The 13,600-nt window shown below is 39.4% G+C and overlaps 1 protein-coding gene across 1 annotated transcript in view; it reads right to left on the bottom strand.

Annotated features, from left to right (window-relative positions):
• Nucleotides 1–13,600, bottom strand: part of LOC104909756 (ensconsin-like) — a 52,973-nt gene that overhangs the window by 16,878 nt on the left and 22,495 nt on the right. Inside the window, exons 3-4 of the mRNA XM_019613525.1 lie at nucleotides 11,145–11,213; nucleotides 6,737–6,814 (exon numbers count right to left, since the gene is read on the bottom strand). Coding sequence (XP_019469070.1) covers nucleotides 6,737–6,814; nucleotides 11,145–11,213 — 147 coding nt within the window. The remainder of the gene's footprint in view (nucleotides 1–6,736; nucleotides 6,815–11,144; nucleotides 11,214–13,600) is intronic.

The raw sequence follows: 13,600 nt of genomic DNA, 5'->3' as shown, positions 1-13,600 counted from the left end.
GTGGACAACAAAAACGACAGCAATCTTCTTCTCTATTTTCTTAACTCTCAGTAAAAAGAAAAGAGGTACTCATGCACCCTAGTGCAGTAAGTAAAATAACACTGCTAAAATACCACTGCCAGACACAAGGAAATCCTCACAAGTGCAGAGCACATTGACCCACTACACAACAGTGAAAGCCACATATATACAGTACAGCAAAACTAGAAAAAAAATAATTGAAGTAGAGAGAGAGCAGAAACAGGAGAAGTTAAGTCTTAATAAAGAAACAGTAGCTATTAAACTGGTACTCTGTTTGTTACAAACAGAAGGGTGTGAACAAGTTAATTTTCTTGAGAAGACAAATAATGCAACTTTCTTCTGTTCAAGGTACTCATAGTACAAAACAAACTTCCGCAGATCTCTACCATCGCTTTACAGAAGCCAATACTCTGTTTTGGGAAATAATTTCTCTTGATACACAACAAAGTCTCAACTTCTGCTTACTAGGGTGGCTTTGCTAAACTTGGTAGATCCCCTGAATAAAAAAAGATGAATTAAGTTTAAATCCCACTTCTAATTCTATAGAAATAAAACACCCTGCCTTCATTTGATTTATTGTTGCATGGCAAATGTCCCAGAATTAACAAAATCCAACTCTACTAATTTCAGCAAGAGCCACATTTATATAACAATATTATGCAACTTGATATTTATTTAACATGGACAGCGTTGATGTTTCCTTGCTTTGGTTCATATGACATGACTGACTGATTATCTAGATTCTGCACTGAATAAAAATGAAGCTTGCACTCTATTGTAAAAATCACTACTTTACCGTACTAAGACACAAATCTCAAGAGACAGCTCCTAAATCACATTAGCAGACAAATACACAGATGAAAGCACAACACAACTTTCAATTTTCTTGTTACTTTTAGCTAATTCTTAATGCAAGGACACACAAAGACACACATCACAAGGACCTGCAGAACTCTTCCTTTTAGAAATGAAAGTTTCCACATTGATTTATTTTTAAAAACCCTACTGTTTTCACATAGCTATAATGTCACACAAAATGAAAGTTTCGCATCAGAAGTAACATATATAATTCCAGCAACAGATGTTCATTTTGTCAATAGCTCGGAAATCAGGGTTCAAAAAACCAAAGGAAAGTACATCTCTCTGCACTGCAGCAGAGCTGTTGTCACAATACTACAAACAAACTTAAAATAATAATAATAATAATAAAAATTCAAGATATGGAAGCATCATCTATGACAAATTCATTAGAATGAACAGGTAACCTCGATTTCCTCCGGAGAATCTAAGCCTATGAATTCCACCAATCTCAAACCCAGAAGCAGGTTTTTAGGAATAAGCAAACATTATGTCATGTTACCTCCTCAACAAAGCCAGAACCAAAGATTTACTCTTCTCCCAAGGAAAAAAAAAAACAAAAAACAACAACAACAACAAAGCAACTCTAGTAATCCATGCTTGGCTAGAACAAATTTAAAACATGTTGCTGAGAAAGAATGTTAATATTAGTAAATCCTAGATGGCAATAAACCAGAGCTCTTCAGATTAGAAAATGAAATATAGTTCTAGCTGGAGTAACAATACAGTTTTATGAAATTAAAAAATGTAGAAAACAGGAATAAAGACTTTGTTTTCTCAAGAAATACCACTTAAAACAGTACTGTTAAATTTTCTATTTTATCCCAGGCAATGTGACTGGTGGCAGTTGAATTTAAGACTTTGGCAGTAAGGGGTTAGGAAGTCTCTAGACAGTTTGTGTAATGTGCCCCATTGTGAAATGATACTCTTGCATGTCCAACTACACAGTACTTTTTGCAATCTTTTAAAGGTCACTACGAAATGGGAAAAGAGAATCACACTGACACAAGAATGAATAAGAATGACATCTGAAGAGTGCTGTACTGCAGAGTTAAGAGATTTCTTCTTTCTATGCATGTATTTGAGGACAAACGCAAAAAAAACCCACCAAATAACTCACCTATTTCCAGGTTGTTGTATATGCCTTCAAAAAGGGTTCAAGCCACAATCCATTACATTTTGACTGGATATAAGGATAAAAATTTTTAGACTAAGAGTGGTGACGGACAGGTTGCTCAGCAAGATGGTGGATACTGTGTCCCTGGAGACATTCAAGGTCAGGCTGGACAGGGCTCTGAGCAACCTGATCTATCTGTAGGTGTCCCTGCTCATTGCAGGGGAGTTGGATCAGACGGTCTTTTAAGGTCCCTTCAAACTCAAAGATTCTATGAAATAGAGGAAGGTGAGTTTCTAAATGCTGTTCCCATATTGACAAGCCCAGCATTTAAAAAACCACCACCAAATCAAAACAGCAACACACAAGTACCTGTCAAGGAATCATCATTACCTACATCATTTGGGCTGACTCTGTGTGGTTATGCATGTATATGCACTATATGAAATCACCTCTCCTCCCCCTATGGTGCTGATCAGTTTGAAGAGACTGAATAAAACACGTTTTACTTGAATTTCCCTCAACTGCAACATCAAATATTTGATTTGTAACATGATAATATTCCCCCAGTCGCATAGCTACTGCTTCGCAACTCAAGGACAGCAGTCTCTTTTCCTTTTATCAGTTTATACAACTTAAATTTTCAGTGCTCCAGAGAGTGGGAGTGGGCATACTTTCAGCTCTACCAAGTAACGGCTTGCTTAAACTTCGGTTATGCTGCTGACAAGCAGACTAGTTCCAATACCTGAAGTTCCAAGTAAGCTTTCTCTAGTTGTACTAATCAACCATAATGAGGGGACTGAGTGTGCCCTCAATAAGTTTGCAGATGACACCAAGTTGGGAGGAAATGTTGATCTGCTTAGGGGTAGGATGGCCCTACAGAGAGATCAGGACAGGCTGGATAGCTGGGCTGAGGCCAGCAGGATAAAGTTCAACAGGACTAAGTGTTGGGTCCTGCATTTTAGCCACAACAACCCCTAGCAACTCTACAGGCTTGGTTCATAGCAGTTGGAAATCTGTAGAAGAAGCAGATGTGAGGGTATTGGTCAACACTTGGCTGAACATGAGCCAGCAATGTGCCCAAATGGCCAATAAGGCCAATGGCATCCTGGCTTGTATCAGAAACAGTGCTGCCAGGAGAAGTAGGGAGATTATCCTCTGTACTCACAGCTCTGGTGAGGCCGCACCTCAAGTACTGTGTTCAGTTTTAGGAACTCACTACCAGAAAGACATTGAGGCTGTGGAGCATGTCCAGAGAAGGGCAACACAGCTGGTGAGGGGTCTGGAGCACAAGTCTTCTGAGGGAGCAGCTGGGGGAACTGGGATTGTTTATTCTGGAGAAGAGAAGGCTCAGGGGAAACCTAATCATTTTTTACAACTACCTGAAGGGAGGGTGTGGTGAGGTGGGGGTTGGCCTCTACTCCCATGTAGCTAATGATAGGACTAGAGGGAATGGCCTCAAGTTGTGCCACAGTGATCAGGGAGATTCAAGTTAGATGTTAGGAAAAACTTCTTTAAAAGAGTGGTCAGGCACTGGAACAGCCTGTCCAGTGACGTCTCTGTCCCTGGAGGTATTGAAGAAATATGTAGGTTCTGTACTGAGGGACATGGCTTAGTGGAAAATATTGATGATAGGTGAGTGGTTGGACTGGGTGATCTTGGAAGCCCTTTCCAACCTTGGTGATTCTATGATTCTATGAAACAGGATCTAATACATACACAACACCAACTAAGCTTAAGGTAACAGGTCTGGGGAAAGGTCTCAGCACCTAGTTATTTCTGAGACCACTGCCAGAAAGAAAAATCCAATAGCAGTTCTTCTGAGAGCCTAGTCCTGCACACACTAGTATACATTAACAGAGAAAGTGAATGTTTTAAAGTATAGCCAGAGTTTCACTGGAGCATTAAATAATTCTTCATCTTCTTTTTAACTCTGTGGCTTTCCTGGAGTTGCTTCTAGCTCACATCAGATGCATTGCTAAGGAAAGAATGCAAGAAGCAGTCAAGACCCAAGTTGCCATACGAACTCATGAGCATTATTACTTGAAAGGATGACTAAGAATATAAGATCTTGACAAGTAACTGTTCTATATATATTTGCCTGCAACACTATTAAGTCAGTGCACTAAGTGGTGTGACTAATTTGAGTTGGTTAATAGTGCATGATAGGCAGGTAATAATAACGAAAAGCAATTTGCAGCTTGAACAAGCTTTGAGATAATGGAGTCAATTCCCCAGGACGCAAAGACCTCTCTGGCCCAGAGAAAGCTGACTTCAGCCTACGAGAACTTCGCTCTCACTAAGGAAGTACAGATGCAGGCTAGGTGGAGAAGGGCTTGAGCACAGCCCTGAAGAGAAGGATTTGGGTATGTCGATTGATGAAAGACTCTAAGTGTGCCAGCAATGTGCACTCACAGCCTAGAAGGCCAACTGCATCCTGAGTTGTATCAAGAGACACATGACCAGCAAGTCAAGGGAGGTGATTCTGCCCCCTCTACTCTGCTCTCATGAGACCCCACCTGGAGCATTATGTATAGTTCTGGGGACCTCAACTGAAGGGCATCAAGCTGTTAGAGGGGGTACAGAAGAGGGCCACAGAGATGATCAGAGGGCTGGAACACCTTCCCTATGCAGAGAAGCTGAGAGATCTGGGGCTTTTCAGCCTGGAGAAGGGAAGGCTCTGAAGAGACATTATAGCAGCCTTCCAGTACCAGAAGAAAGCCTACAGAAAAGCTGGGAAGGGACTTATACGGCATTTAGTGACAGGACGATGGGAAATCGTTTTAAACTGGAAGAGAGCAGATTTAGACTAGATTCCTAGATAGTAGGAATAAATTCTTTACTGTGAGGGTGGTGAGACACTGGAACAGGTTACTCCGTGAGGTTGTTGATGTCCCCTCCCTGGAAGCATTCAAGGCCAGGCTGGATGGTCTAGAGGGAGGTGTCCCTGCCTATAGCAGGGGGTTGGAACTAGATGACCTCAAAGGTCTCTTCCAACTCAAACCATTCTATGGTTCTATGAGTATCTCACAGTATCTCACTGTGTTAAAGGAGCACTGAAGTTGACAACAATACTCATCTGAAACAGCACCCAGGCCTTCCAATTTCTGATGCTCAGGTTCTTTCTGACTTCTAGTGCCTCACAGTTATCATCTAGTAGCATGTGCAAGGTGAGTCATAATTACATTCTCCACTTTTGCAATTGCACTAGTGAAGCATGCAACACAGCACTGCTATCAACTAACCCAGCAACAACAGGGCCCTGCTTGGAGCTGAGACCTTGGCTGATCTGATGCAACATGTAAACAGCTGTTTACATGCAGAAGTACACACTTGCTGGTTAAATTCTGTGTGTTTTCCTGATCATACACAGGATGACAAAGAAGAAGATCAGGTGTATAATAAATACTGAATATTTATCTCTTGGGCTGCCTCTGGCTGGGAAGTTTGCTCTTAAATATCTTTAACTCACAAATGTAATGAGAAATGAAGGTGTGTAGTGGTATTTAAGACCTAAATGCTTTGAGGAGAGCAGAAGAAGTGTTCAAATTGTGGGGAAAACAAACAAACAAAAAATTCCAGACTCACTTCCATTGTGAGCATATTTTGAAACAATGCATATAAACTGTTACATGCAAAGCTAAAAGAATGCTGTTTTTATAAACCTAAATTTGTTTGCCTGTACTGAAGGGCTTCATTTTTCAGCTTTACCAACCAAAACTCTCCAGGGATGAGTAAATAAAAAAGAAAAAACAAACAAAAACCCCACAAAAATTAATAACCAATATTTTATGCACAAGTAGGTTCTCCATTTGTGTACATCTCAATTAAAAAAAAAAAAATCTAGTCATTTTCAATTGTGAAATGCAAACCCACTTGAAGGAAAATGGAAAAATATTTTGAACAAATCAAAACAAGATAAGCTTCTTTCACTGTATTTTCAAGCATAATTAGCAGTCCTATTAAAGCGGATGCAAAATGGACAGTAAACCACATTTTTGGCAAAGTCTAAGTACTTGTAGCAATAAACAAGGCCATCTGAATTCTATCATACCTATGAAGTATCCCTACCAGCACAACATATCAATGTAATACCTTTGAGACTTCCAGAAAGGGGCTGTAGACTGAGATTTTTCTCTCATTAAGCTCATGCTTCTCAGCCTCTGCTGGCATCACCTTCACCAAGATAAAAAGGAACCTCTAGCTCTGAACCTCTAACCTGACCCCCAGATTTATTCTGTATGTTATTGTGGACTTTCTTTGTTATTGTTGTTCTGCTTTCCTGGGATTGTGATGAGGAACAAGCTACCTAGCCAAAGGACAAGGACATCTGCTTAGCTTCAATCATTATCAAGCAGAGAGGTCAGCTAGTGGCACTGCCCCTCTTTACTGTCTGTGGAGAAGGAAGCCAGAAGCACCATAGGACTGGAAGGTCAAAGCAAGCTGGAGTAGCATGTAGTAGGCCAAAACATCTTCAGGATTTGATATCTGGTAGGCATAGCAATTTGTTTTTTACTAATTTGATAATCCTCTCACTACCACACTCCGTATACGGCCCATTACTAGCTACTTGTTAAGCAACCTTCACCTAAGAATTCACTTCAGTAGTGTTATGAGTGCTCATGCACAGGTGACATTGTATATGATATTGAGCAATATTTGACACATATTCAAGGTTTTACTTCTCAAAAAAAGAAGAAAAATACCCAAGTTTATGAAGAAATGATATAGAGTAGGGCTTACCTAGTTGCTTTTCTCGTTCTTCTCTCCTTTCTCTAGCAAGCCGTTGCCTGTCATCAACCTTCAGTATTGGTGGATGGTCTGCAAATGGAAGGGGAAAAATATTAATCATATAGTATGAAATCAAATAGCAACAAAAGAAAGCTCCTAGGGGCATAACCAACAAACAATCGAAAAAATCAAGCCAATCCTATTTCACAAGGTTGAAGAAGCTCAGTACATTTGCACAGCATGTTGGATCAAACACTACTGGTTGAACTTCTGAAGAGTAAGAATCAAGGTAGCATGATATTGATCTCCTACTGATACTGTGTGCATGTGTTAAAAGCTATGGCAGACACATTAAGATAGTGCATCACATACATGGAATGATATAATAACAGTAAAGAAAGAGACAGTTTCCTCAGCTATCTTCTGAAATGTTGAGTTAGTCACAGAATTTTTTAAAAAATACCTGCTATTGGATCACAGTGATAAGATCAAGGATCTTAAATATGAAAAAATCCGTGTCAGAGCTTAGGCTTAACTAAAAATTCATGTTTGATTGGAAAAATACTACTTGGTGAGTGTGACAAAATGAGTTATCTGGAAAACAACAAAATGCTAAATAGCTAACATCACACTTCCAGTCTCAGCAGTGGAGCCAAAGACCAAACGGGAACAAAATCTTAGTTACTGATTCATCCCAGCATGCTGCCAAAACTAATTTCCTACTCATCTTCAGCCTATTCTGTAAACTTGGAAAGCTGTTGATTTTATGTTTTTTTCACTAGCACTGAGAAAGTCTGCTTTGGAACAACAACAACAAAAAAAAGCAACCAAAACAACCAACAAAAAAAACAGAAAAGTTTTCAGGGTATAATGAAATGGCTTGATTTATTCTTATACTGATGGGAATTCAATTCTTTTAATATTTCATTTTGAAGTGAACAACTATGTAGAACTTCCTATCACTGCAGAAGCATACAAAATACATATATATATAAGAATATATATATAACTATATGTATATATATATGAGGTTTGAAAAGAAAAAAGTATTCGTACAATAAGTCGCTGAAGTGAGGATGTGTTAGCCTGATTTTTATGCAGCCATTTGAATTAGACAGAAGTCAGTATTGTGCATTTCATACTCCAACAAAATTTTCAGCATCAGGATGACAGGACTTCCTGCAGGGAAGAATCCACAGATAGCTAGTTCAGTTTAGTTGCTTTTAAATTCTCTTTGGTGAAAAACGACCAACTCAACGATGGTGAGGGAATATAGCCTCTTCTAATGGTGTTGGCTTCAATGCAGGGAAAAATCCCAATGCACAGTTTTTAGGAAGACAAACACTTAAACATTAAAGCCTCAACGAAAGGTACAAAAGAAAAAGTCACCAACAAAGTGAAAAATAATCCATCACCCAGTTACAGATCAAACCTTTAACTCTGGTTTAACAGCACACAGTGCTGCCATTTATGTAACTACTGCTAACCAAGACAGCGCATAGATTTGTCCAACGTACAATGCAAAGTCACACTTGGTTGATATTAAGAAGTGCACTGGCTTGCATGCTGCCTCTTCAGCACACAGATGCAGGTGAAAAGGGTAATAATATTCCTTCTCTCTTGTGGCTGGCACACAGAAGACACAGAACACGAACTTCTGCAGCATCAGTAATTAGGGTTAGTGGAATAGTGCACAACCAATATGAATTTTCCTGGAAAACAAGGATTCCCTTGAAGGGTTGTCACCGTAACTTCAAGTTGTCAGAGAATGATGAGACACTAGGGAATAATGTAAAACCCCATTCTTTCAAAATGTACCATCTTCCTTCCATTTTTCCTACTTTCCTGAGAGACTTCCCTATCAAGGGAGAAGAAGCAAGTCTTCAAAGAGACAAGAAGGCTACGTAGACAGGCAAACTGAAAAGGTCTCCTGTAAGAATTCCTAATTATAAGTATAAAATAAATTTTTAAAACTGCCCTCTGACATTCTGTTTGAAGACATCCAATTATTTTCCTATATCACACACCTGATGGTGCTCACACACACAGCCTCTCCCAGCACCCCAAGGATGTTAGAACAATTGTGAAGAATTCACATTAAGCTAAAGGTTATGCGGAATATAAGCATATATTCAACAACAAGGTGTTTTTTTGTTGTTTTTCATTTTTCTTTAATATATACATATTTGGGTGCACAAAGGAGAAAATTAATATTGGCACAAAGATGTCCAAAGCCTTAGAGAGAATGCTTTAGGAGGACCAACATGCTGCTGTAACAAGTCGCAGTCTGGGTATGATGTGATGCATATAAACTCATGCTCAGAAGCCTGCTTCACTATAGCTAAATAGCTTTGTAATAAGCAGAGCTGTAAGATAGAATATAAAAAAAGATTAATGTTATGCCCAAGAGAGATGTTTAGAGATTAAATAAGCCATAGTTCTACTAAGAGGAAATGAATTTTTTACCTATTGCTGGAAACTGAACACCAAAACTACATGTCCAAATGGCAGAATGGTGTTTTTCATGAACTCATGGCATCTACTGTGAGTTCTTACCATTCTGCTTAAGGAGCTTAAAAGTCATTAGTAGTGGGGTGGCGGCTTGGTTTTTTCTCTTCTCTCAGATATTCAGTAACGAAACAGACTTTTTTGGTCCTTAATCATGATAAGAAAAGGAAAACGCAAACTTTTCAAAGCTTCTACGTAAGGAATACTAAACTCTTAAGCACAGTTGGCATTTGTAGCAAACAGTAACCTAGAAAAAAATCCCAACCTAGTTGGCATATGTAATTATTACATATGGTAGTTTCTACAGCTCTGGCAATTGTCAGCTGCTCTCAGTGGGACTTGAGAAGTACCTCAGCCTCCTACCATTCTTCACATTCACCTCCAATCCTCTCAGTCTCCTCTCACAAATGGCCACTTCCCTTCTGTCCCTGATTCCTAGGGTTCCAATTTCTTAGTATAATGACACTAAAAGGGTCAGAGTGGAAAACCACTGCTAGTTTGTATGCTAATTTACAGGGGAGCTGCTGGGAGAAATATGTAAGCTATTGCATTCTTTGAAAAGATGTGTGCTTGGATCTCAAAAACTCTTCCCCCTGCCTAGATCCCTTCACACTCCCATGCACACATTCAGAGCTGCCTATGTTTCTCTTGGTCTCCAAATATTTGTTCAGCCTGCAGACACCTTCCAGACAATAACTTTGTTTGTAATGACAGCTGTCACTCCTGCTGCAGTCTCCATTTTTTAACCAAAACAACGTTTGACACAAAATTTGTATGCAGCCTCAGGAAAAATACAGCTCAGGAATCCTCAGTTCAGTACAGAGGCTCTCATCAGTTGAGTGCAGAGCTGAACACTCCTTTTTTAGGGATACTATATTCCCTTCTACACTGCAGCACAGATGGAGGGAGCATGGGAGCAGCCATAGACCTTGAGAATTGAAGGACTGAGATTAAACTACTGCAGGACAAAGTGTGTACTGAATACCATTCAACTTCTTTTTTTTTTTTTTTTTTTGGTCATAAAAGTGGGTCATGTTATCACTGCTCCCTTCCCTTCCCTTCATTCCACTGCCCAACCAGGAATGCCGATCCATGTGCTGCACCCAGACCTGTTCAGCTCTGTCAGACGGCACTGGGACTGCTTCCCCCAGGGATGGAGCCCAAAGGCACCCAGCTGGGGCACAGTGAAGCTTCTGCACAAAGCAGCCACTGAGCTGCCAGACTGCCCACGAGCTGAAATGAGGCTGCTTACCATGCACTGAGCCTGCAGCAACACAACACCTGCATGTTCTCAGCATTATTAATGGAACATGAGTTCTAGTACAGGCAGAATTTAAATATCTGAGTAATCTTTTGGATCTTGGTCTAAGCACATAAAATGCAACAGACTCGTGGCATTAAGGATTACATTAAGCATTTTTGTACAGAAACTGTTACCATGCAAGTGCAGCATTAGTGAACAGTGAATGAAATCCACACAATATACCAATTGGGCAGAGTCAAGTAATGGCACACATCTGCTTACTGCACAGGGTATATTACAGAATATGGCTTACAGTGCAGTAAGTGAAGAAACTTCTAAACAGAAGCATGTTTATATAAAGCTACAAATCCCTGTCTACAGCAGAAAATACTAGTACAAGCACAAATGCAAGTACAGAGGCTTCTGTAACCTTATCTTACTTTGCAACCCTCACTTCTAAACTGCACTAAAACAGATGTAGACTTCATTAGTTTTGCTTTGTTTTGAGCAATCAGAGACTCCAGCCTAACAAAATACAGTCACTGATACGAGTTTATTAAGAAAGGTTTAGGAAAATGAAACGTCTTAAAAATTCATAGGAAGACATCCATTTTTAATATACCATTGAGACAAACAGCTTTACAATGTGAAACATGAAGAATGGTATACCTGGTTTAGTTCCGGTATTGCTTTGTCCTGAAGTGACTTTCTTGTCTTGTATTTTAGAACCTTCAGCTGCTAAAATAAGGGGGGAAAAAAGAAGAAAAAAAAAGAAAAAATATGTTATTAATCACATTGCTAGACAACAGCTCTCATCTTTTTTCAGGGATGCTTTGGAAACCACTACTTCCAAAGAACAGCAGCCTTTTTAGTTTTTATTATAAACATTTCCCTTTGAAGAAGTTGGATTAAGCAGACTGATAAAAAGAAGTCAGAACAACAGAATCAAACCACAGGCAGACTTGGGAGAACCAAACATCTTGCAATGCAGCAGCACAAAAACAGCTGCTAAAGGTGACTTGTATATCTGAGATTTCTAAAGGTGTGGTACAAATTACAGATGCACCCATTATCCAGAATTGAAAAGAGGACAATTTATGTCTTGAATGAAATCTTACAGAGGAAGGATTTCTATTATTTTTAATAGACTTTTGATCAGGCCCTAGAAAGAGATCATTCTGGGGCTCTGAATGCCCTCTCAGTGATCCTTTATAGCAGAAAACAAAAAGATTCATAATAATACTTCAAATTACAACCATATCCTTGGCTCAGCATCTACTTAATTAAAAGCCAAGCCAGGAAATTAGGTGCCATGATTTTCTCAGTTCACAATTCATCTTCATCTGCAGGAGCTCAACTACAGAACACTGGGATGAATCTGGGATGAATGTAAACACAGGCTGTAATAATGCTAAAAACCCTCCATGAAAATCTTGGAAATACTTGGAAGCAAGGACAAAAAGAAAGTTGTATTGACATAGACTAGGGAAGATGAAAAAAAAAAAGTAAATTTAAATGAAAATTTCACTAGAAATGTGTTGGACAAAACTGCTTTAAAAATGGAACAAGTCTTCCTGTATTAGCTTCACTCTAGAAAATAATAACTATTTTTTTCCAGCAGGCTCCAAGCAATTTCCTCCACACTCCAGCCTTTGCATCTCAGCAGGCTGATTACCAACATGACCTGAGAAAGTCTTTATTTCTCCTTTATCTCCTTCTACAGGAATAATTCAGGATGAACATGAAGGATAAAAGATAGCATGAGGAACCTGCTTCAACACTTACTCTGTCTTTCTTGTAGGGCAGGCAGGGGAGGGAAATAGTAGAGGCTTTGATCAAATGTTCATTGATCAAAAGTAATGTTTTGTTGATAACAGCATAGCATTCAAAAATCACATCTTACCAAATCACATGTGAAAATTTAAAAATTGTAAGAAAAAACACATTTGATATTGAAAGGAATAACTATATTAAGTTTCCTCTGATCAGTGGAAGAAACTACAGGTGGACCTAACAAATATGAATTCCAAGTCAGAATGAAAATTGACCTAATGTGATTAAGTACTTTGCCACTTTAAAGACCTCATACAAAGAATTCATTCTACCCTTAAGTGTCCTGATTTTTGGGAGATTATCTGAGCGCAGCCAACACTTGCACTTTCAAACTTCCTAAGATCTGTCACAATCAAAACTCATTCTTTTTTCCTTTCAGTGTTCTAAACGGGTGCTACTAAACCTAACTGTCACTAAACATGTTTATTCAACAATACAAAAGCTGGACCCTCTTGCAGTGAAGTTGGAGACCTCACCTACGAGCGGACGCACTGCATAGGACCTCCCAACTACCAGGAAAAGCTCTCCAAATCCTCGCTACAAATCCTCCCCATGGATTTGTAGCGAGGATTTGGATCTGAATGATGAAGTATTAGGGCAGTTGGTGATGTATTCTTCTTAATCACTATCACTATCCTCATGCAGTAATGGTTAGGTGCATTGCCTTGTTCTGTTTTATTGTTGCTATATCATTTCACTTATTATCTCACTGCTTTAAACTTAAGTAAAAGTAAATGCACTTCTTTAACTTGGTGCCCGTGACCTTTGTGCTGATTCCACCCACTGGCAAAACAGCATCCACCAAAGAGCAGCGCCCTAGAGAGCACCTGAAATGGGGAACTGACAGGGCTGCACCAACAGGAAAGAGCACATGCACAAGTTAAACCAAGGCATGCAGACAGCCACATTTTACCTCCAGGTAAAATGTACACTGAGCAATGAAGTGGAAATACAGCCTTCCACTGCTTGCTCTATCTCCATGCATGTGAGGCAGTAGCAGTGAAAAGCAGACAGGAAAAACAAATATCTAGGATAGAGAAAGAGAAACTAAAAGGAAGGAGAGAAAAAATAATCCAGCTGTCCCTGCCACTCAACAGCTAATTCCCTAGTTAGACCAAACAGCTACTTCCCTACACAAGGGAGATGGAATGCATGTTGGGAGATGGAGAAGGCACCCGTAGTGGCAACTGGAACAAGCTAGTGCCTTAGTCATAAGCTGTTGACAATAGATAGCAGAGAAAATCAAGTGTTAAACACAAAATTCACTCAGTTACTTACAAACCCACTTCCCA

Source organism: Meleagris gallopavo, chromosome 2 (genome assembly GCF_000146605.3).
Source record: "Meleagris gallopavo isolate NT-WF06-2002-E0010 breed Aviagen turkey brand Nicholas breeding stock chromosome 2, Turkey_5.1, whole genome shotgun sequence".
In the NCBI taxonomy this organism is placed as follows: Eukaryota; Metazoa; Chordata; class Aves; order Galliformes; family Phasianidae; genus Meleagris; species Meleagris gallopavo.
The sequence above is the reverse complement of the archived record's forward strand: the minus strand, read 5'-3'. Positions and strand labels throughout refer to the sequence as shown.